The following is a 26,689-nucleotide window of genomic DNA, read 5'->3' as shown; positions in this document are numbered from 1 at the left end:
TTTTTTACTTTCCTTGATGTGTCGTTCTTTGTTCTTGCCCCCGTTGGCACTTCCCCAAAAGAGCTGTAGCACGTAATACCACACCATGGGGAATGGCAAAGGCGGCTCAGCGGGTCCTCCAAACGCAAGCCAAGCCTTGACCAAGGCCAGGGCGTCGCATTTTGGCTCGCTTTTAGTGGCTGGCGGAGCCTGGCATTTCCCACACTGTGCCGCTGTTGCACCGCTCCTCGCACCCTCCCCCACCAAATGCCTCTGCTGGCTGCCTTAGTCACCCGCCAAATCCACTACGTACGCCTACAAAGTGTTGGCCGACTTCGCCATTCACCATTGCATGTCGAAATACCAGCTTCATAAGGCGATCATGTCAAATCCACCGCAGACATAAGACGATGGTCTCGTATGCGGCGTCAAAAGAGACCTATTGTGAGAGTCGCCCCGTCGCTCGTCAGGCCGCACGCAAAGTGTCCTGAGAGCCTTGAGCGTTTCCTTACTGCAATCTCTCCTGAATTAAATTAGGTAATTCTTCTCTGTTTGAAATTACGCCTTTGCACCCCTTTCCCAGAAATACAGGGGAACATGCGCTAACGCCAAGCGGCCAAGAACAATATTACGCAACAGACAACAGCGCTGAGGGTACCCAGAAACGCCTAGAAATCAGACCAATTCCAGCGGTATTTGGCTGGCAAAACTCACTGAATTAGGTAGCAACACCAAAACAGAGCGCAGCCAATCATAGAGCTTTCCCAAGGTCGGTTTCCCTGCGATGTGAGCTTCGCCGAACCGAACCCGAATCATCAACGACATACGGCCACTCCATACCACCGCCTCGACCGCTTCTCAGAGCCTACACACCCTCAACGCCACTTGTCTACACTCTCAACTCGCGACAAGGACGCCACAACTATGGAACAGACCAGCCAGGCCACGCTCGAGCTGCTCGAGTCGCGTGTCCGCCGCGTCGAGCACTTGTTGTACGGCGACGACGGCAACACGCCCAAAGACGCCGACTCCCTGCCGGCCAAGCCCGCCGTCGACGCCCTGGCCGATCTCGAGCGGCGCTTCTCGTCCTTGGTCTCCAACGTCCGCGTCTACGCCGAGTTGCTGAAAATTTGTAAGCCGGACCGGCCCACCACCTATCGGACCGACGATGCTGCTGTGGCTATGTGGTTGCTGACAAGACAGACAAATCCCACCCCTCGCTCTTCCAGGCACCGCCCGCCGATGTGCCGCCCACCCAGCTCGACCGCGACGCTCTCCGTGCCGTCGTCCTCAGCTACGCCAGTGCCTTCCCCGCCACCGCGTCGGCCCTCAATGCCGCCCTCGTCGACACGCCCGTGCCGGAAGCAGCACTGAGCGCACAGCTCGTGGGACTTGTCCCCCGGATGGAGGCCCTGGCACAGTCACAGAAGCAGCTGGATGCCGAGGTGGCTGGCCTCCGCGGCCGCAGCGAGCGCCTCGTGCGGCAGTACTACGAGCGGCAGGCGCTGGGGGCGTCCAACATGGTTGCAAGCGTAGAGGCTCGCGTGGAGCGGGCCGAGGGCCAGATACGGCGATTGGAGACGGCGGCGCGGAAGGCCGAGCAGGAAGGTGTGTGAAGACGGCCGAGACTGGAAGGTCGTGACCAGAGGCCCATGGCCAACACTATCGGACACACCATCGCCCGCTCATTCGTCGTCTGGCCTCTCTGCCCTGCAAGTCCATTTTGCAACGTTTCCGATTCCAGTCATGTTTCAGCAGAGACGTGATCGCGTCGTCCGGTCCAGTCTCGTCTCTGAGACTTTGTTGCCATTCTAAGCCCGTTCGCTGTATCAGACACGGCAACGTCACGGCACCCGGACATCAACGTATCATTGCATCGAACTTGCAATGGCGAGCATACTTCGTTTCCAGGAACAGGAAGAGAACTTTCTCTTCGCGAGACCTTTACCGGGGCGACTCGGTAGCAACGTTTAATCTCCGTAACTGGAATTAGGGTTGAACTACAGAACTTCCAAGGCCCACAGATGTACGAACGTCGAGGCAGGACGTCATGATGGCCGATGGATTTCATTTGAGACGCCAAGGCCAGTGAGGCTCGGTCACCGACGTCATACTTTTGAGAAATGGCATGCACAAAGCTGTGCTTCGTCCATAGCGTTACCTGATACCACGATACTATCTGAAATCTATCTGCCCTGTTGGCCAGTCGCATTCAACATTTTGTCCCTCAACACATCTTGTTAATCGTTAATTTTTAACCGTGGGTTACTTCACATTCTCCTCTTTTTTGTCCCCCGGAAAACCTAATCTATGACGAAAGACGCGAATCGTTCTTGATAAAGCAATGTGCAAAAGCGCCGGACGGGGTGTTGCCGTTCCGTGTTTCAGCTTTGCTTCCTTTTAACCTGGGCCCATTCTGCGACAGGAAAGTGCGGCGAAAGCGCATTTGCAAGAATTGATTGCCGGGAGGCAGTGAATAAATCGCAGGCCAATGGAAAGCGTGTTCTTTCAGAACACGCTCCGTATTGCAGGAAGAGAAACAACGAATATCGTCGACCCCTGACAGGAAAGTAAATACGGTGAATGAAGACTGAAGTCAGAAGCGACGACAAGACGCTATGACGAACAAGACCCATGGGACGACAGTGGATCGTCAATGGCCAGTTGGAGTAAGGCGTGTCATCGCCGTCAGAGACGAAGCAAAGGAGGCCATGGTGTAGACACGAAGAAAACGGCGAGCCGAGCGGCCATCCGGATTGCATCAAAAGCCCGTCCGTCGACGGTCACGATGTATATTGTATGCGAGTAACTGAGCAATGTTGGCGTTGTCGTGACCAGCCCTAGAGCAATTCATAAGAGTACGGAGAATGTACTCGGCCTTCTCGATCTCAGGTCGACGTCGTGCACGCCCTGGGCGTTCCTTCGTGTGCTAGTTTGAACGCGAGGCAAGGACATGGAGGAGGTTGATGATAGGCACAGCACGGTACACGCAGGAGAGGAAAAGGGGCCAGATCGACAACGGCATCGACGACTCAAGACAACTGGTCCGGAAGCTTGTCGATTTGCTATTGTCTCGACGAGTCTTGTTCAACGTCGCCATCGCATGCCTGTTAATTCGACCATCGGTATGTCCAGACCGTACTCTGGCTACGTAATTCATGGGTCGTTTCAAAAGCGGCCAATAGACCAAGAAAAACTAGAGGCCAATCACTATGCTTCTCTCTCGAACAGAAACCGTTTTCTCGAGTGCTCGTCTCTGCCCTTTTTCGACTAGTTTGCTCCGTGCTGCAGCATGTTTGAAAAGTGTGCTGTGCCGAGGAAAGGGGTTCCCACGGACGTTTGATATGTCACCTGTGCGTCGAGACTACGGGGATTCGAGCGCTGCCTTTATCCATTACGGACCGTACGGCGTCTTCACCGTTCGAAAGACGGAGCTGTCTTTGATGTCTCCTTCGGCGACCAACGTCAACGGATGTCGCATGAACATGCAATAAAAAAGAACAGATATTGCGTCGTGTTCCGCGCTCTTTGTTTAAGTTTGCCCAACTTGGTCTGCTCCTCCACTCTTTCACCGTGATCACTGCCGAAACGGGGCTTCGCTGCGACCTTCCAAGCCGAACGGAGGCTGTCAAGTTATCCAGTTGTTGTCCCAAGATCCATGGAAAAGGTCTGGCCATGGAAGTTCCCGTTTCTATGCAGAGAAGAAGCGCAGAGGGAACACGAGAAGTACGGTTAAAAAAGAGGCACAGCAGGTATCGTCCGCCTTCCGAGTGCAACCCCCCCGTCACTCCATGCTCACCACATTGCCTCTTTGATGAAGCCAATCTGCTGGCCATTATGCCATCGGAGCAGCACACGAACACGGCCTGGGCCCTCCGTCAACCTGGTCTCGTTCTCACGTCTCGGTGCCTCTGGCCTCTGGTTTCTTTTGTTCTTGATTTGCCGTCAGCTGTTCCTCCACTCGTCGGGCTTTGTTGCTCCCTTGCAGGTGCCCATCTTGAAATCGTTGCGCATCGAAGGCACGAGGCCAATGATTTCCTCCCTTTCGTTCTTCCACGTCCAGCCCAATCGGTAGCGCGCCATCCGACAAATCATGCAGCCCAGGCGAAGCTTCGAGCCCCTGCATACCTAAGGAAAGGAGTGGTGAGGAGGACAGACATCTTGCATCTCACCGCATTCGTATTTGCAGTGCAGGCATGGATGCGCCTATACCACAGGTACTTGTCTCTCCACTCGGCCTGTAAAGTGAAAGGACACTTGGTGGAGCCTTGTGAATACGTGGAAGAACGCGTCAGTGGCAATGCGTCTGTAAGTACGAATGTACTGTTTTCTTCAAGGCGACGTCTCACGCTGATGTCGGTGTCGCTAAAAAGTATGGGGGTTTCCACACTGACATGGCCCACTGGAACCACTAGAACCACTGGAATAACTGGAATAACTGGAACCAGTTAGGCCCTTGCACCGGAGGCACCACCAAATGGTCTTGGCACCAACTAAAGAACTCCTGTCGAACCGTTGCACTCAATCGAGTCTGTTTCTCAAAAGAAGATGATATCCGAAACTTCGACTGGCGATGGCGATACGGGAAAGCAAGCAACATTACGAAGTACGAATTGGCAAGTAAAAAACGGCTTCTCACAGCCAGTCCCAACCACTAGCTTTTGGGTGGAGAGAAGGATGGCGGCCTCGATCCAGGAACACTGTTCGTCGTTTCACTGGAGCTAAACGGGCTCCATAAGGAAAGGGAGCCCCAGCCAGACTCCCAGATAGGGTCGAAAGGTGAGGGACGCTAGTATCAAAAACGGTAAAATTCAAGGGGACGCGTTTTGCACCAAGCGTTTCCAGCGTTTCCATCGTTTCCAGCACTTCGCTAGCGTCCCCTTTTTCCCTTTCCCATTTTCTGCCCGCTTTCGTGCCAGCGACAGCCAATGATGTTGCATGCGGCCGGACCACGCATGTGTGCCTCGCAACTGCGCACTCCTCTCTGCCCCTGGCCTGCGCAGCATCCCTGCATCCAGCGAACAAACAATACCGTCTCCCGTATTTGCCACGTTCAGTATCACGACTGCTCCTACGCGGCGAGGCGACTCGCTGCCCTTTGCTCTTTCCACTTTTTGCATTCCCCCACCTACCCACCTGCCACATTCACGTGTAAGCTGCTTCTCAGCAACGCTTTGCAAACACTCACCGTCCAGTCTCCTGGGCCGCTAAACCACTCTAACAATTCATCGTGCTTCGTACATCCTATACCGCATACCGTTTTGGAACGAAACACCTCTCATCCAGTAAGATTTTCATTCTCTTTTTTTTCTTTCTGGTAAACATATTCTTTCCCGCATATTCTTTCCCGCATCTTGGAATTTCTTGATTATCTTGCCCGTCCTTACTCGGGCTCTGTTCCTTCCTTCTTTTTGCCGTACACCCCTGTCTATTTGCTCCCTCGCTCCTTCTTTATCTCGCATGGTCTTGTTCCGTAGTCACGGTCGAAGGGTTGTTCTTTCTCGTTCCGGCAACTATCTCGACTTTGCCATATGAGGCCTTCGTTCCCAGCTTTTCTGTCCTTTGTTGATGTTTGTTTCGTTGATCCTCTACTTCCCCTTTTCTAAATCCTCATTTTGCATCTCCACGTCGTATTTCTCTTCTCTGTCACCATTTCGATACATCCAAATAAGGGAGCCTGCTGTGCAGATATCGCCCTCGTTCCATCCATTAAAAACCAATTGCAGCCTTTTCATCGTCCCAACAGACACAATAAAGTCCCACACACAAAGCCAATCGCGACGACAAACAGGCTCACAGGGCACAAATATCCCTTTCCGTCGCCATCTTTCGAACGGACATCCATTTCTGCTACACGGTTTTGTGGTCTTCTGGCCCTCTGCGTGCTCGACCGCGTGGCCTTGTCCGTCATTCAGTGGCCTCCACAACCGCAACATCTTCAGCGGCGATCGCCATTACACTCCGACGTCCGACGTGCGACATCCTGACTCGTCTGTCCCATAGACTTGGCTAGTATTTTCGCAACCATCACACAAAACTTTTTTGCTCTCTTTCCTGATTATCGCGATCTCGCCACTTCATGGGATATTCTCTTGGCCCCCGTCCGTCTTTGACATCGCCACGTAAACTCGAGACATCTAGGCATTGATTGGCATCCCGCGACATTCCGGACACGCCCTCCTCTCACGTCACGTTCACATTACTGCGAAGAAAACGTTTTATCGTGTGCGACATATGAATTACAGCCGTGTGTTGACTTCCCCACTCTTTGTTTTCTTTCCCTCTCCGTATTCCCAACGCACCTCATTGTGCCAGTCCGGAACGGTAAGACACACTGGTACCACCAGAGGACGCCTCACTCCCATGGCTCTCAACGATCCCGTACCCCTGCCTCTTGTCCCCCGTCTATTACAACATATTTGGAACGGAGTCGACTGACGGCGAAAACAGCAGCAACGGCTCAAACGCTCAACCACACCAGACGCCAAAACGCTAAAAACGCCCCTACCTTCTTTTTGCCCCGTCCCATTCCTGGAACACTGCCACACTTTGGGCATTTTCTCTTTTTGCTGCCATCCACCGCCGCCCGCTATCCACTCTGCAGCACACCCTCTCCACCAAAGCCCACTTTATTCGATCTCCCGCGCTTGGTTTCCACTCGCTCCCTCACCCTTCGTCGCCCTTTTTTCTTCACTCACACCCCAGCCAGCAAACAAGGCCGCCCACAGCCTCTCCTCGACGAGTCCAGCCTCCGCATCCAACAGTCCTTTTCCTCCCGCTGGGTCTTCTAACCCCTTTCTGGCCTCTTCTCTCATTCTTTCTTTTCTCTCCCTCTCCTGTGTCTTTGCGATTGGTTTTCTCCCCCCATTGTCTGATTAGTTTTTTTTTTTTTTCTTTCTTGTTGCCTCTTATTTTGTTCTTTTTCTTTTCTTTCCGTCGCTCTTGCCCATCATCTAGCTCTCGCTCTTCCGCCAACTCTCTCGCCTTTTCGTCGACCGAAACAGACGTTCCTTATGCCCTCCTACGGCTCGCTTCGTTCACCGTCTCTGCGCAAAATGGAACAGTCTCGCGTCCAGTACGGACGCCGAAACGGCTTCAACTTCGGCAACATCATCGGCGACCCTTTTGCTCTGGCCACCATCTCCATCTCTGCAGTACGTTCAGTTGCCATTTCTTCGCTCTCCACCTCTTCAATCCCTTCTCTCGAGTAGCAGAGCGACAGTGACCGTCAGGTCGCATGCACAATGCCAAATGCTAACCGGACTTCAGCTTGCGTGGATCATTTCCTTCATCTCCTCCATCGTCGCCCAGGTCCAGACCGGGTCCACCTTCCCGACCTACACTTGGTGGACCGTCGTCTACTACTTCTTCGTCGTTGCCGGCGTCTTGGTCGTCGTCGCCTCCGACACCTCTCAGACCTACCATGTCGCTGTCGTTGGCTACCTGGCCTGTGGCCTCGTCCTGGCTACCTCGTCCGTCAACGGCCTCGTGTACTCCAGCAACGGTGCTAAAGAAGCCGCGGCTGCTGGTTTTATTCTCCTGTCCATGGTGACGGTATGTCGCAGTCCCTAACTCTTCCCTGCTGTCTTGCGCACCGCTAATTCGTTTCAGATCGTCTGGATATTCTACTTCGGCTCAGCACCGTCTGCCGTGCCCCGCGCCTATCTCGACTCGTTCGCCCTCAGCAAGGAATCCAACACCAACAGACAGAACATGGTTGGTGCCTACGGCGTTGGCCGCCCCGAGACCTCGACGTCCGCCGCTCCGCCGCAGATGTACACCTCCGCACAGCTCAACGGCTTCGAGAACTCATCGCCTGTCACCGGTATGCCCACCGCCCAGCGCAACTCGACATTGAACGGCGGTGGCTTTGGCGCACCGGCTGGCAAGACCGCTGGTGCACCGGGCGGCACGGAGGGCGAGATAGTGCCCCCGACCGAATACCCGTACCGCGCCAAGGCTATCTACAGCTACGAGGCCAACCCCGACGACGCAAACGAGATTAGCTTCTCCAAGCACGAGATCCTCGAGGTGTCCGACGTCAGCGGCCGCTGGTGGCAGGCAAGGAAAGAGAGTGGCGAGACGGGTATTGCACCAAGCAACTACCTGATTCTGTTATAAGGAGAATAAAAATGAATGCAATGGGCTCGATGGTCGACTGTCCGATGACAGCACTACATGACATTACACGATCGATGTTCTGCCGCCGCGATAATCGACTCGGCCAGCGCGTTCACTCCTTACGCTCTTCTTTCCTTCGTTTTTGTTCATATTATATATACCCACATCTACGCCACCCCCGTGCCCTCTCTTTCTCGCCTCTTCTTCGGTCTATAAAATATCGAGATATCACACGTCTAGCTCGAAATTACAAACGCAGGGGCTCGGAGACAAAAACATGGACACGCCTGGCTGCCAGGTATGCACAGGTGTTTCAGGTTCCAAAGCCCAGCTGCTTATTGCTTTCTTACGTATTTGCCTTTTCTGCGTTCTTTTTGGCGACACATTTCTTTTGTTATTTTTACTTTCGACTATTGCGCATCCAGTCCTCTTTGCCGTCACTTTGACATTTTGCCTTAACACAACGGGGTTGTTTCCAACTTTTTTTTGTCGTTTTTTCATATTACCACTTCTTTTTGGCAACTGTCGCTGTCGCGTGAAATGGGTCGAGTTTTGTGTCCTCTATCCACCATTTTGGACATACCGCCGCTCTTTTCATCTCACCTGGCAGAGCTGAACACTGTATTTTTCAACCACCGTTTTACTGCACCGTTCGCTTCCATGTACCTCTCTTGAGAGGCCCTTTGTTCGTCTGATCATTTATGCTGTGTCTTTTACTTGACGTATTTTTTTTCCTTTGACGAGATGAGTTCACGGCTACGGGAAACAAAGCAAAACCTGAGGTCAGGTTCTTGATAGGTTGAATCGAAATAAAACTTTGTTAAACACAGGCTACTATTCTATGCTGACGGTGCTATTGTAACTGGATAACTGTGAAAGCATGTCAAAAATATGTTCTCGCACTGACATAGATTTGCACCACACGCTTCATCCAGGTGCGTCCATCCAGTTTTTGCTTCTCCTCTGTTTGCCTCTAGATATGACGCACGAGCGCGCAAGACACACATCCAAACCAAAAAAAGAAAGTACGCCCTGACGCCGAGGAAAACGACTTTGTATGGCAGTATCAAAATGTCTCAGGATTGGCCTATACTTCGAGCGGCAACGTAGGCCGCACGACAGCAAAGGCTTCAACATTTTGAGAAAGGTTTTGCGTGGCCACATGCCACTTGCTGTGCTCACAACCTCGGTCTTGCATTCCACCTAGTCGGCGAAGTCGGTTGTCGGCCGTCCATTGTCTGCAGTCCCTGGTCCGAGGTCCATAGTCCGCATTGCTGTAGTCAGCTAGTGGCCTCTTCTCAGCCCAGACTCACGCGATGCAGGAGTCGCGATGTCAAGCAATCTTGGCCTTGCAGTGCCGTCTCTAGCCCGTCTATGTCGTGTCATCCCCGTCAGTGCGCAGCCAGGATCCGTCTGCCTGGCCGCTCGTCACGGCGCCAGCGGCCCAGATGTATAGGTATCGTATCCTGGTAGCAAAATTGCATCGCTGTTCACTGCCCCACGGTCGACTGGCGCAGCCGCTGCCGCAGCTCCCGCTCTTTCTGCGCAACTTCCCGCTCCAGACGCTCCACGCTGTACTTGAGCTGCTCCTTGCGCTGCCGCACCATGCGGGCACGGAGGGGGTCGACGGACGCCGCTTTCGTTGCCCGGCCTGCGGCCGCCGGCCCCCCCTTGCTCAGCTTCGCCGGCTCCGCATCCCCTTCGAGACGCCCTGCCTGCAGCGCCGCCCGCGCCTGCAGCGTGTCAATCCGGCGTGCTTGGCGCGCCAGCTGGTGCGACGCGCGGTCCAGCAGCCGGGCGACAGCCGGGCCAATCTCGCTCTGGAGGGAGGCCTCTGCGGCGGCGAGGGTCGGCTGGGGAACGAGTTCGTAGTGGCGGACGGTCTTGAGGACGCCGGCGAGGCGGGGCATGTCGGCCACGGCGCCCGTGCTGCCGCTGCCGCTGCCGCTGCCGCCGTTTGGGCCGTTCGTTGTCTCGGCGGCGAGGGTAGCAACGGACGATTCGAGGTAGGCGAGCGAGGTGCGGAGGGACGCGACGCAGTCGCCGTAGAGGGCGAGGGTCTGCGATGGCCCGGCGGACGAGGCGTAGAGGGACATTGTTTCGTTGGTGAAGAGCCGACGCGTATGTCGAAGCGTCTCGGTGGTGTGAGGAGGTTGTCAACGTGCGATTGTATTTGCGGGGTTGACGTACGAATGTCGATGGCAAATGGTGGAGGTGACGGCTTGCGCTCGAGAGAGACGCGCACAGGCCCCGCTTAGCCGTTGGTGAAAGTAAACAACATGCTCCACTTTTACGTCCCATACAAAACGATCCACACAGCACAATGTGCGCCTACACCAATGCTCGTGTATGATTCAAGCCCACGAATAGATGGTAAATGGTGTATTTTTTCTTGAAAATGCAAATGCTTCGGCCCGTTATGTATCAACCCCAGATCTCTAGATCTATGCGTCAAAAACAAGGACAACGCCGTCGTCGCCGGCAGTGGTAATGCGCTCGCCTGTGTCGCCCTGCACGAAACCCAGCACACCACCGCCCTCGCCGTCGCCGCGATGCCCGCGCCACTCCTTGACCATGCCGTTGTCGCCGGGCTTATCGGGTGTCACGTTCTTGCGCAGATCCCACCGCCGCACCACGCCGTCCATGCCGATGCTCGTCAGCAGCCACTGTGCAGGGCCGCCCACACCGGCGGCCACGCCGCCCGTCAGCGACGCCGGCGCCGACTTGACCCATTCGACCTTGACCACGGAAAAGTCGTCGTGGGCCAGGCGAATGTGCCGGCGCAGCGCAAACGACCGCGTGACGTCAAAGACGGCGATGCTGCCGTCGACCGAGCCAGCAGCCAGCAACGTCATGGGCGGCGGTGCAAAGGCCAGCGTCTCGATGCCGTCGCTCTGCACCTCGAGCGACGCCAGGATGGTGCCAAACTGTGCCGGGTCCGTGGCTGCTGCGCCGCTGCCCTGGCCTGCCGGTGTTGGCCGTGCCGCACCCTTTTGCTTGGCGCCGCCGCCCGCCGCGCCCTTCTTGGCCGTGCCCGCCGCCTGCGCACCCGTTAACCGTGGCAGCGTCACCACCTTGATCACACCGCCCGCGCCGCCAACGGCCACCAGCGTGCCACCGGGCGACACGGCCACCGAGTACAGACCGCCGGGCACCTCGAACCGCTGGTCCTCGCCCGTCAGCGACAGCAGCGCCTGTGCGCCGCCCGGGACCAGGCCGCGGCCGGCCGCCACGCCCCACACGTCCCACACCTGCAGCGAGCTGTCCTCGCTGACCGTGGCCAGCAGGTTGCCGTCGGCGGTCCACGTGCCGGCCGTGCAGGCGGCCGTGTGCGAGAAGAAGGACTGGACGATCTGGATGGGGCTGGCCGGGTCGGCCGACGGGTCGATGGACAGCACCCAGACAGAGCCGTCGGACGCGCCGAGCGCCACGGTGTTGGGGTAGTCGCGGCCCGGGCAGGGCGCCAGCCAGTTGATCTCGGGCACCTCCTGCGACTCGCCGACAAACTGGAACTGCACCGAGCCGCCGCCCACGGCCACGCTGTACACGCGCATGCGCCCGTCCATGCCGCCCGACACGAGGAAATCGCCGTTGGGCAGCGTAAACGTCAGCGCGTTGATCGAGTCCGTGTGCCCGGTCATCTCAAACAGGGGCGCCAGCTCCGTGCTACTGGGCTGGTTGGCCGCCGCCGAGGGGTCTGAGCTGTAGCTGGCCGGCAGCAGCGGGCGGTCCGCGGCCGCCGACGTGTCAATCACATAGCCCTTGCCGGGCGCCGTCTCGCCCTCGCCCTCACTGCCGCCGGTCGCCACCAGCGACGGGTACTTGGGGTGCTGCGCAATCGCAAACACCGAGTCCTTGTGGAGGTCAAAGTACGCAATCGAGTCGTTGACGAGCACGAGCTCCTCGTCGTCGTCGTCGTCGCCGCTGTCCATGGCAACATCGTCGCCGCCGTCAGCGCCGTCGTCGCCGTCAATCTCCTCGGCAGCATCGTCCATGTCGAGCATCTCCGGGCCGGAGTCGTCGCCGTCATCTTCTGTCGGGTGCTCATCGCGCGCGTTGTGCGACATTGTGTCTTTGTTAGGGGGTTGTCGGGGAGGAGGGATGTTCGTAGAGGCTGGAACGGAATGGCTGTCGTACGAAGTCGTCGTAGTTGTAGAAGCCGATTGTAAGAGGCTGTAGTTGGAAGACGCTCTGCACAAGGGTCCGCAGAGACAATGAGTGACCGCCAATGGTATATATATGGACGGTCGCCGAAATATAAGAAAACTCGTTTGAGGCGGGCGTCAGTTCGTCGAGGTTCTTTCCTCGCGTCCCAGCTTGCTTTCTAAGCGAAGAAAATTACGGAAGGAACTATGGAGGCCAAACAGCGACCAACTTTTGTATTTTCTGCCGCCTTCCTTCGCGGGGCAGTCCAAAGCATGCGCTGTTGCTACCCCACTAGCCAGAGAAAGAGTCATTGCCCGTAGGCGGTGAGGCGCTGTAGGCTGGCCACTATGGGAAGGTCGGGCAAAGGCGCCACCCGAGCTTACAAACGATGAATGTGCACTCGCCGCAAACTCGGAATAATATCATAATAAGTCTTGGATGCGAGTCATTTCTGTGTTTATGGAAAAGAAAAATTATATACGCATGCCCACAACATTAATAGTATTTTTTAAAGTTTTTTTTTTTTTTTTTTTTTTTTTTTTTTTTTGGTAAACAACAACGATATACAAAGAAAAACGGTTTGTTCGGGAAAATAAGATAAAAAAGACTTCATTGAATTTTGTTTAATCAAGGAGGAAAACACTGTTTAACTTCTCGACTCTATGATGTCCCTAACAATAGTGAATGTAAATATTTGGGGGTTGAAAATATAAAATAAATAGCGGAGAAGTAACGGCTGAAACAAAAAACTCCAGTAACTCAAACCCCTCAGAATCCCGATGACATAACTCCTCTCTTCATTCGAGACACGTCGACACATGACCAATGCACACCCTTCAACTACTCGCCTCGACGTTCACTACCAAGTCGGCCGGCGACGCCTTCTCCCACTTGCCATCCTTCAGCACGTACGAGTACGAGCTGCTGCTGTCCTTTGCAGCGGTCTCCTTTGTAGGGAGGTCGACGAGACTCGGATTGCGGCCAAGTAGCCACGAAGCTGTTGTCGTCTCTTTGCCGTTGCCTGCACCACCGTCCACATAGACCAGGCTCCTCAGGCCGGCACGCGGTCGCTGGAAGTACTCAGCCACCACGGGATCCGAGGCCGAGGGACCAGCGGCCAGTGCGGCCACCTGCGGACCGCCGAGGCGTGCCGCCACAATTTGCGAGAGCAGGCCGGGGAACAGCCACGAGTGCTGCAGCATCTCGACCTCAAAGGCGTGAATTGTCTCGCGTGCGAGGTGCGTGTAGGTGTTGTCGTTCAGAATGCTGCCGAGGCGGAACAGGTTGGACGCCGCCACGGCATTGGTCGCTGGCAGTGTCGTGTCCATACCGTCCTTGAGGCGCAGCAGGTCGACGTCGTTTCCGGACTCCTGCGTGCGATAGAAACCGCCGCTGGACGAGTGCGTTTGCGTCGAGGGCACACCGGGGCTGTCGTAGAACAGCTTGATTTGTTGCTCTGCATGGTGTTAGTATGACTTTCAGTGTCGCACAGAGCAGAGGCAGACGTTGACGTACCCTGCAGCTCATCGGCCCACTCCAGCCACTCGGCCTCGCCCGTGGCCTCGTACAGCTCCAAAAGACCCTCAATCAGGTAGGCGTAGTCTTCCGCAAACGCGTGCACGTCCTCCCGCTTGCCGTTCACAAACACGCGGTACAGCTTCTTGTCCTTTGCAACCCACAGGTTTTCCTGAATAAACTTGGCAGCGTCTCGCGCAGCCGTGATGTACTTATCGCCCTTCTCCGCGCTGTGGCCACCGAACTTGAGCGCGGCGCCGGTGCGTGCAAGCGAACCGATGACGATGCCGTTGCCGGCCACCACCACCTTGTCGTCTAGTGCGGGCCGCACACGCTCCTTTTCGCGGTGCGCAGCCAGCTTTGTCCGTGCCTCGGTCGTGATGCGCTCGACGTTCTCACGCGGGATGTTGAACTGTCTCGCCAGCTCGGCCGTGTCCTTGCTCACATAGAGAGCATTCTGGTTGATAAACTCGTCAAACGGATCATTGTCGCGGTCCACGTTGCCGTCCTGCAGCACGTTCCAGTACGCCGCCGCCACGCGTGCGTCCATGTCGTTGTGGCCGTTGCCTCCGCCGACCACTGTGTCAAACTCTCGTCGTGTCCAGACATAGTACGCGCCCTCCCGCACGTGGCGGTCGCCTTTCCGGTAGTACGAGTCGGCGGATTCGCTGCTGGCAAAACCGCCTCCCTCAAGACGCACGGGTGCGCTCGAGAGGTAGTCGGCGAGCGAGTAGATTACGTCAAGGAACTCAGGTTGTGTCTCAGCAGCTGAGCTACTGGAAAGGTCCGACCTGGGTGCGCGCAGAGTGTACAGCCACGCGTCGAGGTACAGGCTCAGCAACAGGCCGTTGTCGGGGATGAGCTTCTCGAAATGCGGCAGGGACCAGTTGATGGTGTGGCTGGCCCGGCCAAAGCCACCAGACAGGTGGTCATGCAGAGCGCTATTGCGCAGTTTCCGAAGCGTGAACAGCGCCATCTGGACAATGCTGGAAACCTCGGCATCACCAACAATGTCCTGCACAACGGAAGGGAAGCTGCCGAGCTGTAGCAGGAACGAATATTTTGCGGGCGTGACGAACTTGGGAACAACACCAAAACCACCGTTCACAGGGTCGAACGTCTGCCTCAACTTGCTATAGGCTTCATCAAGCTGGTCGATATCAAGATCGAGCTCACTCGACAGGTTTGCCTCATTTGTTTTAGACTCGCCCGGCTTGAGCAAACCCCGAGGACCAAGCGTGCCCTCGGCAGCAAATTTCCGCAGCTGTACGACTGTCTCCTGGGCCTCCGTCCGGCATTGCGCCTCGCGCTCGGTCCAAGATTGGCGCAGCTTCTCCAGCACGCCGAGGAAGCCAATCAGCTCCTCCTCTCCGTCCTCGCTTCCGCTCTGCTTGTCACGTCCGCTTGCTTCCGCACCCGGGCCAGGCCAGTAGCTGCCGCCAAACACAGGCTCCAGGTCGGGCGTGAGGAACACGTTGATGGGCCAGCCCGCGCTGCTGTTGACCAGTTGCAGATAGTTCCAGTACACAGCGTCGATGTCCGGGCGCTCTTCGCGGTCGACGATGATAGGGATAAAAGACTCGTTGAGTATGGACGCGATGGAAGGATTCGAGAAAGAGTCTTGTGTCGTCAGGTGACAGTCTAGAATGAGACAACAGGTTAGAGACAATGTACAGATTTAGAGCGCAAAGTATGGGAACACCATACAGTGGCAGGCGAGAAAGCCAATGTGCAGGAAGATGGGCTTGTTCTCCTGCTTGGCACGGTCAAGTGCATCTTTTCCAAACAGCTGCCAGTTGACGGGCGTGTCTGCTTGCGCACGCACATACGGGCTGTTGCTTTCGCCGGCGCGGTTGCGGAGGGGAGTGGCTTCGGTGACTGGAGCTGTCGCCGGCGGCACGGCTGGCGCAGCAGCAGCGGCTCCGAGAGACGTCGCCTCGCTTGACGATCCCGAAGAAGCCCCGCTGGCTTTCTGGAGCTGTGCGGCCATCATCTGGAACGGTTGTTGGGTGGGTTGTCCCCTCTTTCTCGAGCCGTGACGTCGGTTGAGGGGTAGTGGGTTATTCGGCACGCGACTATCGTGTGCGCAAGATCGTTACGGAGCAAATCTGACGTTGCGAATGTGACGAGCAGGTGATACAACTCCAAAAATCAGATAAGCGATCTCACTGTTTGGTGCAGCCTCGCTTTCCGTCGGGCTGGCGGCAGGTATTATGCAACCCCTCCAACCTCCAGATAACAAACAAAAAGTGTTATCGCAATTATGCGCAGTGTCGGGATGCAATGTATCGTGCAGCAAAGGCGAATGAGAGATGCGCAAAGGAGTTTCCAGTACAGAAAAGGGAGGTCCAAAAATGGTAAAGAAGATAGAGAGAAGACGATCGGTGTAAATCCAACGAGTAAACGGTGCAGAGAACAAAGGAGAATCAGGAAATAGTGAAATGCATTAAGACGGAAGGAGGGGAGGGGCATAAATGATGACGGTGGTAGATTGCCAGGCAAGCGCAGCCCAGCAGCCCCAAACAAACCGCTGGCGCACCTGCTTGCCCCACCACTTAAGTTGAATATGCCCCTGTCGACGACCTCGGTTTTGTAACGCGGCCCAAGTTGGTCGCTCTTTCCTTTCAGTATTTCGTTCTGTATGCCTGAGTCAGCCGCGTAAAAACATGTACCCAGTTGTTCTTTTCACTTTAAGTCATAAAATGCCATGTGAAACGATGCTGACTTTCCTACGGTGCAAACCAATGTAGGACGGAGGAAAGAGCGACTCTGAAAGTTGCATCCTATGGACTCCCAGACTGCCCCAGGAATGTCATTCGCGTGACTATTGGGCAGTGTGTAATTACTGGCATCCCTAGCAGGGTGGTTAACGACTCCGTTTATCTTACAGGCGAATTGGTCGCCCTATGCCCCGCCCAAGGCCGCAGAGTTCCAGGCGGATTGCACTGTCTTGATCGCCTGCTATTTTCAGGCGACAGTGTCAGCGACTTTCTGCATCTGGTAATTGGGCAAACAGTTCTAAACCGTGAAACTGTGAATGTTGCATATAAAGCATGAGTTACCACAACTGTCCAGGTACAGAAACCTCTTGCTGATGTAGCCTTCAATAGCAACTGCAGCCTTGTGGTAGTCACGTGATACCGCATTACAATGTCAAAATCGCGGCTCTGGAAAAGCTTCACATCCAACCTCTCTGAAAACTGTCAGCTTTGTCTGTACAGATGAACAAGCGAAGGAACCATTAATCTGCCGCTACTATGAACAAGATTCGGCAAATACAGGAGCTCAACAAGAAAGAGCTAGAGCAGGGAATGTAAGTTTCCAATGTCTGCGACAGTGCCTGCCGAGAAAGCTTGTACTTCTCAAAGAAGCATGTTACTTACTGTGCTTCTATTTACAGCTCCCCGAATGCCTCTTGGCACACCGACTACCGCGACACTGCTTTTGTCTACTTTGGTGGCCTCCCCTATGACCTGAGCGAAGGAGACATCATCACCATCTTCTCGCAATATGGCGAGCCCGTCTTCCTGAAACTTGCGCGCGACCAGGAGACAGGCAAGAGCAAGGGCTTTGGCTGGCTGAAATACGAGGACCAGCGCAGCACCGACCTGGCCGTGGACAACTTGGGCGGAGCACAGATTGGCGGGCGCATGATCTCGGTCGACCATGCACGCTACAAGGCACGCGACGACGAGGACGCGGACGAGTTCAAGGTCGGCTGGGCAGATATGCAGAGACGGCTAGGTGCTGGTGCTACTGGCGGCGGAGGCGGCGACAACAGCGACACGGATATGGGCGAGGCAACACCGAGCGAAGGCGAACGCAAGCAAAAGAAGAAGAGCATCCGCAGCCGAGGCGACGGGCACCAGCCTCTACTACGCGAGGAGCGCGAACTACAGAAGTTAATCGACGAGCACGATGACGAAGACCCCATGAAGGACTTTTTGGTGGAGGAAAAGAAGAGGGAGGTCGACGAAGCAAGGAGGCTACGCGACTCGAAGGGTGACGGCGAACGTAGGCACCGGCACCGCTCGCACCGGTCACACCGCTCGCATCGAGATGATGATGAGGCCTCGTCAAGGAGAGATGACAAGGACGGCGACCGCCGAGAGCACCGTCACAGGCGGCGGGATGATGATGGAGACACTCGGCGGGACAGGAGCGATAGAGACAGGGAACGAGATCGCAATCGCGACCGCGACCGGAGGCGGGATGAGCTTGACGATGACGAAAGTCATGACCGGAGACGAGAGCATGACCGAGGACAGGAACGCTATCGGGATCGGAATCGGGATCTGACGAGAGACGCCGGCAAGGATTCTTCGCATCGGAGACGGGACAGAGATAGGAAAGACGACCGCGACGACCAGGATCGGGATCGGGAGCGGAGGCACTGAGGTACAATCACGAGGGCGATAGTTGTTCATGTCCATTTCAAGCATTTCTAACAATGTTTCTGACCTATATACCCCGATCCGTAGCGTTCAAAGCACCAAATAAACTCCGGTGAATGCCAAAGTATCCCGCGAAACGCCACGCCACAGCTGTGCAGATAAACAATTCTAAAAAACGTATTCGTCAATAAACGCAATAACGCCACTCGGTGCCTAGGAAAAAAAAAAACAGGAAAGAACAGCGAAAAGAACAACACCCAAGGACACATCCTAGCGCACGAGGCGCGGTTTTTCCTAGACCTCTCAAGATAGTTCCATGTTGAGGTAGTTGGCCCATGCCTGGCGAACACAGACGCGCTGGCCTTCGTTACCGGTCGATATCACGAATCGTTCATACTTGGGCTCCAAACCAGTCCCGAGAACGACCACTGTATTGTCGTTCCGCCAGCCAATAATACCGAGGGGTAAGCGCGATCGCCTCATAGCCGATGCTTCGTCTGCCTCGCGGATTCGGTTGGCCGCAGGCCCGTCGTCCATAGCGAACTCGGCGCTTGCAAACGATACGGTGTCCCGGAAATACTTGGGCATAAACGGAATCTTGCCGAGAACGCCCCAGCGGCCGCTACGGCTGTCTCCGCTGCGCGTCGGATCTGCTCTCTGGTCCGACGAGAAGGACACGCCGCCGTCGGACTCTTCATAGGCCCACTCGCCGCCAACATCAGAGGGGACGCCGCCAGATTGCCTGCTTCCGCCCGCCGGCCCGGGGCCATCACTTGTCGTCTGGTGCGGGATGTCGAATATATGCAGGGTGCCCTTGTCCGATGTGCAGGCCAGAAGCGTTCCTGATGGGTTGAAACCGAGCGAGAAGATACTGACTTGGTCGACGCCACGGCGGAGCTCAGCGACGCGGCCGTTGTTAGCGGTAAGGAATACGCGGATGAGTGTACCCTTCTCGCTCGCCGTTGCCAATAGCGAGCCATCGCGACTCAGAGCGATCGCGGCCAGCTCGGAGGAGTGTGCTGGGATGATGCTGACTTCGTGCGTCTCGTTGTGGACGATCTTGACGTGCCCAGGGATCTGGCCCAGAATGGCAAAATGGGTCCGCGACACGGCGCAAAGGCCGGCCGGGTTGGGCGTGGTGGTGAAAGAGTGCACACGCACTGGCTGGTGGTCGATGTTGTAGATAGACACCTCTTCGTCGAGGACCACAACGAGCTTCTGCCCAAGCACATGCAAGCCCCGGATGGGCCGTTCGCAAGGCACTTCCCGCGTGAACTTCTGACGCTTCTCGTCCCATACGACAACCTTGAGTGGATTGTGCACGGGCACGCGGCCGCCGCCCACGAGGGGGATGATGTTGGTGCGTCCGACGATTTGGATGAGGCCCACGCCGCCTTCTTTGAACGGCCGCTTAGCTAGGAGCTTGCAATTTCCCGCATCAAAGACTGTCGGTTGACGCTGTTAGCGTTCGTTTAACTACAGGGAAGGGACGTATGCCGTACCTCGTATACCAGAGTTGGTGCCGACGACAAAACAGTCGCAGTTGAGATTGAACGATGCCGCCAGTGCGATGACATTGCTAGAACCCTCGATAGGCGTGCGGGCGTCCATTTTGTCGCGCAGATGTCCGCCTCGATGGACGAGATGAACGGAAGTCGGTCTGTGTATAGTGAACCCGGCCAGAGTAGGTCGACGTCATGGAAATGTAAACCGTTAGGTGTGGGGCCGTACCGCGTACATTCGATGGGCGCAAAGTGGCGGCTCCAGAATTCGAGAAGAGGACTTCCAGCTGCCTGGCTTGACGCCCGAAATGGCGGCACCTTGAACGTGCAGTAACGAATAGTAGCAAGGCCTTGAGCAGTGATTCGCAAAACTAAATTGGCACGACGGTCCGTCTGAACGAGCGGGAGATAGATAGAAGAGCTGGTCGTAGGTAGAAGCCTCCCCTCCTTCAAGTGGGTATCAGTGTCCTAACGGTATTCGGAGGTTGCAAATCGCGCCTATCCATATCGACGCATGCTCCGCTGCAGGACGGTTGGGAAGTACGCCGGGAAGAACCTGAAGCTCGATATTGAGCAAGGACGACAATGTACAAGCCGATCCGGCGAGAGTGATGGAAAATGATGAAGGAGAGTTGGAATAATTGTTCAGGACAAATGGTGGACAGAGGTCGGTTGGAGCTCTGTCACGCGTCACCAAAACGGAGTCGAGCTAGCTCATGCGCGCTGTGGCAGGTGCCGTCAAATGGCCAGCGATTGCCAGCTGGCGCAACAATGCTTTGGAGCTTGTTGAAGGCGCCAGCTGGCAGCAGTTCTTTCCTATTCGGGATGCCACTCCCTGACGGCCACAAAAAGTATTAATATTCCAACTCCAAACCTGCGCATCAAAACGGCCTGCGAACTTGGGTTTGGCGCATGCATCTCGTCCTTGCATCGAGTTTCTGCCCAAACTTCGTTCCCATGTATCTAGCGCTTGCTGAGAGCCCACCCGCCAAAAGGACACGGCGCAAGGTGGACTTTTCGCCTCTGTCTCTCATTTTGTCGGCCGGCCGCCTTGGACACAGAGAAGCCATGAGCGGCTTCCCCCTTTCTTGAACTTGGGGCGCCTTCCCTATTTGAGCCATGGCGTGGAAAATAAGCCGGTCGGCGCTGTCTTCCCCCCTGAATTTACTTTGCTGGTGTGCGACTGGAGCCGTGTTTGTCTTGCGCTCCGTGCACGGCCCACTTTATCTCCTGTAGGGGCGACGACGATGGTAACGGGCAGGTCCTTGGGCTTGCAGTCCGCTGCTTTAGGGGTTCTTAGGCCCATCTCGTGTCCCTTTCCCAGCTTGTGTAGGCTGTTAGGAGCTCCTTCCCCGATTGCGATCCACGGCAGAGCGCCCCTTCCCCTGGCTGTTCTTGTCAACGGGGGGATTCCCGTATTGTGCAGAGACAACTGCAGGTCGCGCTTGCCCACTGAAATTACCGTGCTGTGTACTGCCCCTGATTTTCTGGACCGTCCTTTCGTTATTTCTTTTGCTGGGTTGCGACCTTGAGACGACTCCCCACTCCCCTCGTTGGTCCCCCCTTCTTTCCTGCTTCGACGGCCACCGCCTCCTTAAAATTAAAATCTACGTATCCCAATCCGTACCTCCTGAACTTTCTTGCGTCCCCCCTTCTCGAAGTTGCACGCAAAACAAAACACAAAGCATCCCACAACAAACTCTCGCCCACTTTCTGCTCCCCACCGTGCACTCGAGGTCGAAACGAAACACTTCGTTCGGTCGAAACATCGAGCAATTGCCCGCCTGCTCCGTGAAGCTCCCCCTGTACACCGAGACCATACCAAACAAGCGTCCTCAGCCCATATTACACCGGCATCATGTCGTCGCCTGCCGTACGTCCGCACTTTTGTGATGCCTCGCTGGTCATTGATTCGGCGTCTTTTTCTGCTACTTTGCTGCCCTTTCCAAGCTGCTAGGTCGCAGGGAGACCATGCATCGCGATCACATCTGCCCGGCCGACTTTACCCCTGAATAGTCTCGTTTTGCTAACACCAGCTGTTTCCTCTATCACAGAAGATGATCCGTCGCAAGAAGAATGTCAAGAAGGGCATTCAGTTCTGCCTGATGGTCTGCGGTGCCTCGGGTACTGGTACGTTGAGGCCAGCGCATTCCACGAAGCTAGATGTCCTCAGATCAGGCTTCGAGCTCCCCAGACACCTTTAAAGTGCTAACCTTCGTGTGCACTCATATAGGACGGACTACCTTTGTCAACACACTGTGCAGCAAGGGCGTCTTGACGCACAAGGAGTCGGACGACCCGAACACTGCCCATGTCGAGGAGGGTGTAAAGATCAAGCCGGTCACCGTCGGTACGCATGCAACCCATCTGCTTTCCTGGACTGGCTACTGGAAAAAACTGTCCTACTAACAGTGACCACGCAGAGCTCGAGCTTGACGAGGAGGGCACGCGCATCTCTCTCACCATTGTTGACACCCCCGGTTTCGGCGACCAGATTGACAACGAGGCCAGGTATATCCGCCCAACAGGTCCCTGTAGGCGAATGGTCGTTCTCGACTCTTCTGATCCGTGTACTGATGTCTATACCTATACAGCTTCTCCGAGATTGTCGGTTACCTCGAGAGACAGTACGATGACATTCTGGCTGAAGAGTCTCGTATTAAGCGTAACCCTCGCTTCAGAGACAACCGCGTTCACGCGCTCCTCTACTTTATCACCCCCACTGGCCACGGGTAAGTCAGATTTGGAAATGCATGGTTTTGCACTGGTGCGCCCGGGATTTCCTGCTCGTTACCTGAAAACTGACAACATCTCACCTAGCCTCCGCGAGCTCGACATTGAGCTCATGAAGCGACTTGCCCCCCGTGTCAACGTTATCCCAGTCATTGGTCGCGCCGATTCGCTGACTCCCGCTGAGCTGGCTGAGTCGAAGAAGCTGGTTATGGAGGATATCGAGCACTATCGTATTCCCGTCTACAACTTCCCCTACGACATTGAGGAGGATGACGAGGACACCGTTGAGGAGAACGCCGAGCTTCGTGGTTTGATGCCTTTCGCTATTGTCGGCTCTGAGGACATTATCGAGATCGGCGGCCGCAAAGTTCGCGCTCGTCAGTACCCATGGGGTGTTGTCGAGGTCGACAACCCGCGTCACTCCGACTTCCTGGCCATTCGCTCGGCCCTTCTGCACAGTCATCTGGCTGATCTGAAGGAGATCACACATGACTTCCTCTACGAGAACTACCGTACCGAGAAGCTTAGCAAGAGTGTCGAGGGTGGTGCTGGAGCGTACGTTTTCCCCTTTTGTCGCTCTCCATATGCGGTATTCCTGTCTTTTGATGTCATACTAACTCCCGGACAGTGACAGTTCGATGAACCCCGAGGACCTTGCCTCGCAGTCAGTCCGCCTCAAGGAGGAGCAGCTCCGCCGCGAAGAGGAGAAGCTGCGCGAAATTGAGGTCAAGGTGCAGCGCGAAATCAACGAGAAGCGCCAAGAGCTCTTGGCTCGCGAATCTCAGCTCCGCGAAATCGAGGCTCGCATGCAGCGCGAGGCCGCAGCTGTTGCCGCCCAGCAGCAGGCAACCTCTCCCATCGAGGCGAACGGCGACCACGACGGCAACTAGATCCGGCCGGATGTCAAGGATATCATGGTGTAATGCTTTTACTCGCCATGTCTATGACTATCGTCTTTGCGAAGTTCGAACCAAAAGGGGAGATTGGGTGTCGTTGCAAATACCAACACGGGCGTTGAGATCCGACTATTCTGTGCGGCTTGAAAAAGAATTAAAATATCCCGTCTTCGGCGTATTTTATTTTGGGTTTGAATCACTCCGGGGGCAACCAATTACATGAAACTTACGACGAGGCGGGTCTTGAAAAAAGGGAGAGCAGTTCTATGCGAGCTTTTTTTTGTGATGCAACTTGCAGACGACATCACGGGCGTCTGACCGAGATCTAACTGCGGTTGACAAGAGCCTGCGACGATTGGACCATATGGGCAACAACTGTTTTAATTCCCCCGCCCGTCCTCTTGTCTAATTGCTCTTATTTTTATTGTTTTCTTTTTTGTCTTTTCGCCTTTAATCTGCGGTCGGGCATTTGGTTGTTTAACCCTTTACCCCTTTGTTTTTGTTTTGTGTTCTCTATTTCTATGTTTTCTCTATTTCTATGTTTTCTCATCCTTTTTCCTTTGCAGTAGTGCGTGTTGCTATTATTCTTACCTATGAGATTTCTAATGCAGATATCCCCAAATCATACTTATTAGTCTATCCAAGCTTGTCTCTTGTTAATTGCATGACATTGTCTGGAATCAGGGACGCACGACATGTAAACGCACGACTAGTAATAGCTCAGAACATCGGTAAAGATTTGCTTTGATAAAACTAAGCAGGACGGTGTCATGTCAACAAACGAAAAGAAAAATGGAAAACAAACCAGCTATGTACAAATACAAGGAGACAATAAGCAGAGTACGACAAAAAGCCAAGACGTGAAATATTGGACACAAGGAAATAACTGCTGCCAAAACAAGCACCAGAGTAGAGAAATGTAGCAAAGCCCGCAAACTTGGTGTTCTGTAAAACGAAACCAAAGACACTCGACATACCAAATGTCCTCCTCTTGTAATCGTATTAATGTGGTCGACGCACCAACGCACCGCCTTACGCAGTCTCGTCGTGGACACTCCGGTTTCACCTTCATCGGAGACTTTTCCTTCCCTCTGTTCCACTGTTCAAATCTTATGCCACTTCTGCGAGATTTTCCGCCGTCTAGTTGTTCTGCTGGCTGTTGAGGATGCGCAAGATGGCCAGGAACAGGTTGATGATGTCCAGGTACAGGCTGATGGCAGCAGCAATCTCCTCCTCAACGTGGTGCTTGCGCAGGACCATCTGGGTATCGACCAGGATGTAGCCACTGAAGATGAGGGCCGTGATGCCGCCGTAGATGAGCTCGGTGGTGGAGCTGTAGGGGAAGAACATGGCCATGAAGCCGAAGAGGATCAGCGCCCAGAGAGCGCCAAACAGGTAGGGCATCCACGAGGTAAAGTCGTACTTGGTCTGGCAGGCGAAGAGGGTGAGGAAGACAAAGATGCCGGCGGTGAGGACCACGGCGTTGAGGACGATGCTGGCTTCGTAAAACGAGACAATAACCGAGATGCTGTAGGCCTCGAGGACGGTGAAGCCGGCGAGGAAGAGGAGGTTGGCCGGGTACGACTTCCGCTTCCAGTAGGTCAGGCCAAGGAAGCCCATGGCGCCGAAGAGCTACATTCCTGTTAGTTTGCGGAACAACCAACGTACGTCATAGAGTGCATGTATTTTCGTTGGGACGAACGCAAGGCCGTGCTTGTGCTTACCGAAACAAAGACGAGAGCCGGGTGTGTCTGGATCCATGTGCGGTAGCCCTCGCTCAAGAAGCTGACGGCGCCGAGGGCGCTCGTGGCCAGCAGCTGGATGGTCAGGATGGCGTAGACCTTGCGGACAAACTGGTTGCGGATGCTGACGGTGGCCTCAGCGACGGAGCCGCCAAACTTGAAGTCGTCCGGCAGGTCGCTGTCGTCGTCGACACTCGCGCGGGGCGCACCGGAGAACAGCCGCTCGTGATCGTCGTCGGCGGCGGCGCGGGCGCTCGCGCTCGCCTCGGCCTGGTACGAGGGTGGCGCCTGGGTGTAGTCGAGGTGCTCATCGGGGTCGACGGCGGCCGCCGGGCTATACTTGGCCGTGCTTGCCATCGTAGAGGATGAGTGGTGCGGGATGTGTTGATGGTCGAAAAAGAAAATGGCGTGTCGAACAATCTGGGACGAAAACTCGAATACCGAACACCGTTGGCGATGATACGACACAAAGGACACAAAATATGAAAGTACAAGTTGTCTCGAAATTCGTGCGGATGCAAGAAGGCTGATGAAATCAACTAATCACCGGGGGCGTTCTAGTTGCCTAATGACGAGTGGCGCGGGGAGAGGCAGTGTTGGCGCCAAGGTCACCTTGTGTTTGGAATAAAGTCATGTGATTTCCAGCTCTATAAAGTCACGTGCAAAATCACACTTTCTGTAAACAACTTTCTGCGACTGTCAGAATGGCTGCCAATGAAGCGACTGTTCGTCGCTATTGGATCTATGGAAGGCTAGGCCTAGTCGATGGCATTGTACGCTTCTTTCCTATCCAGTTTTTGCTGCATCTTGTGACCATAATATTCGTTGTTCCTTTTCTTTCTTTTTTGTTGGAGGATAAATAGTGAATGCTGCATTTAGAGTACACGCGAGTGAATCTTGCGTGCTGGCGAAACCGATTCTCATTGGAGAAGGGCGACTCCTTCCATACCCAGTTGATCTCGTTATTAGGGTGTGGGGCTCCGAAATGTCGTTGCCTTGGAATAATAAGACCACGGGTCGTGTCTTCACCGCTGTCATTTGGTTTTATGCAAGCTCTAGTGCGCCATTACCGCCAAGACCCTGCAATACCCCCCAAAGAAGCTGGGGGCTGTTTGTATTCGGGGTTCGATAGCGGCTACGAAGAGGAGCGTAGATAAACAAACATCGTACGGAGACGAGGAGACGAGGTAGGTCGACGACAGAGGCAACCGCGGCCGGCGCAGTCGGCGGTTTCGACAATTTGGCTACCGCATTTCATCTCGCTATGAGTATCTCTTTCCTTTTTGAGTACACGCTGGCGGACGCCGAGCGGGGAAGTTACGACGGGGGAACGACGGCCACAAAAACATGGAGCGCGGCAGGGGCGTTGGCCATTCTCTCGCCTGTCTCAATGTAACACGGCGGGGAAGCAGCAATAAATACGAAGTGTTTCTTCCGCCCTAAAGCCCGTAATCGTCGGCAAGACACTTAAGTAGCCGCCCCTGGGAAAGAGCGATGGGGCACTGCGCGGCATACGATGCTGTTGCAAGAACTAGCGTTTAGATAAGCCTGAAAGGGAAGTTGTGACCAGCGGCGCTCCAAGTTCGTTGGAAAGAGGTTCAAAAACGTGTGCAGTTTTGTTTACCCCTTTTTTTTTACTTATTTTTGCCCCTGTTAGCATG

At 55.1% G+C, this 26,689-nt stretch overlaps 9 protein-coding genes across 9 annotated transcripts; 4 read left to right on the top strand and 5 right to left on the bottom strand.

Annotated features, from left to right (window-relative positions):
• Positions 1-903: 903 nt before the first annotated feature.
• On the top strand, positions 904-1,595 carry SPBR_04443 (nuclear distribution protein; the record flags this gene model as incomplete). Its single annotated transcript, XM_040762726.1, has 2 exons — positions 904-1,111; positions 1,183-1,595. The coding sequence occupies 2 exons, from the start codon at positions 904-906 to the stop codon at positions 1,593-1,595; spliced, it is 621 nt and encodes a 206-aa protein (XP_040621763.1).
• Positions 1,596-7,034: 5,439 nt separating this feature from the next.
• Positions 7,035-8,100, top strand: SPBR_04330 (SHO1 osmosensor; the record flags this gene model as incomplete). Its single annotated transcript, XM_040762613.1, has 3 exons — positions 7,035-7,133; positions 7,249-7,533; positions 7,591-8,100. The coding sequence occupies 3 exons, from the start codon at positions 7,035-7,037 to the stop codon at positions 8,098-8,100; spliced, it is 894 nt and encodes a 297-aa protein (XP_040621762.1).
• Positions 8,101-9,590: 1,490 nt separating this feature from the next.
• SPBR_04467 (DASH complex subunit SPC19) lies at positions 9,591-10,196 on the bottom strand (the record flags this gene model as incomplete). The annotated part of the gene is made up of 1 exon (XM_040762750.1): positions 9,591-10,196. The coding sequence occupies one exon, from the start codon at positions 10,194-10,196 to the stop codon at positions 9,591-9,593; it is 606 nt and encodes a 201-aa protein (XP_040621761.1).
• Positions 10,197-10,544: 348 nt separating this feature from the next.
• Positions 10,545-12,167, bottom strand: SPBR_04203 (ribosome assembly protein SQT1; the record flags this gene model as incomplete). Its single annotated transcript, XM_040762486.1, has 1 exon — positions 10,545-12,167. The coding sequence occupies one exon, from the start codon at positions 12,165-12,167 to the stop codon at positions 10,545-10,547; it is 1,623 nt and encodes a 540-aa protein (XP_040621760.1).
• A 915-nt stretch (positions 12,168-13,082) lies between these two features.
• SPBR_04092 (uncharacterized protein) lies at positions 13,083-15,754 on the bottom strand (the record flags this gene model as incomplete). Its single annotated transcript, XM_040762376.1, has 3 exons — positions 13,083-13,702; positions 13,762-15,402; positions 15,469-15,754. 3 exons carry the CDS (start codon positions 15,752-15,754, stop codon positions 13,083-13,085), a joined length of 2,547 nt encoding a protein of 848 aa, XP_040621759.1.
• A 1,264-nt stretch (positions 15,755-17,018) lies between these two features.
• SPBR_04308 (u2 snrnp component ist3) lies at positions 17,019-18,158 on the top strand (the record flags this gene model as incomplete). Its single annotated transcript, XM_040762591.1, has 2 exons — positions 17,019-17,074; positions 17,162-18,158. 2 exons carry the CDS (start codon positions 17,019-17,021, stop codon positions 18,156-18,158), a joined length of 1,053 nt encoding a protein of 350 aa, XP_040621758.1.
• A 300-nt stretch (positions 18,159-18,458) lies between these two features.
• SPBR_04271 (phosphatidylinositol-bisphosphate-binding protein) lies at positions 18,459-19,766 on the bottom strand (the record flags this gene model as incomplete). Its single annotated transcript, XM_040762554.1, has 2 exons — positions 18,459-19,570; positions 19,658-19,766. 2 exons carry the CDS (start codon positions 19,764-19,766, stop codon positions 18,459-18,461), a joined length of 1,221 nt encoding a protein of 406 aa, XP_040621757.1.
• A 1,948-nt stretch (positions 19,767-21,714) lies between these two features.
• Positions 21,715-23,280, top strand: SPBR_04213 (uncharacterized protein; the record flags this gene model as incomplete). Its single annotated transcript, XM_040762496.1, has 6 exons — positions 21,715-21,787; positions 21,864-22,007; positions 22,081-22,168; positions 22,252-22,389; positions 22,478-22,945; positions 23,025-23,280. The coding sequence occupies 6 exons, from the start codon at positions 21,715-21,717 to the stop codon at positions 23,278-23,280; spliced, it is 1,167 nt and encodes a 388-aa protein (XP_040621756.1).
• A 1,146-nt stretch (positions 23,281-24,426) lies between these two features.
• SPBR_04357 (bax inhibitor family protein) lies at positions 24,427-25,385 on the bottom strand (the record flags this gene model as incomplete). The annotated part of the gene is made up of 2 exons (XM_040762640.1): positions 24,427-24,918; positions 25,011-25,385. 2 exons carry the CDS (start codon positions 25,383-25,385, stop codon positions 24,427-24,429), a joined length of 867 nt encoding a protein of 288 aa, XP_040621755.1.
• Positions 25,386-26,689: the final 1,304 nt, after the last annotated feature.

This window comes from Sporothrix brasiliensis (genome assembly GCF_000820605.1).
Source record: "Sporothrix brasiliensis 5110 chromosome Unknown Cont16, whole genome shotgun sequence".
In the NCBI taxonomy this organism is placed as follows: domain Eukaryota; kingdom Fungi; phylum Ascomycota; class Sordariomycetes; order Ophiostomatales; family Ophiostomataceae; genus Sporothrix; species Sporothrix brasiliensis.
Note: the sequence above shows the minus strand (reverse complement) of the source record. Positions and strands in the feature narration are given on the sequence as shown.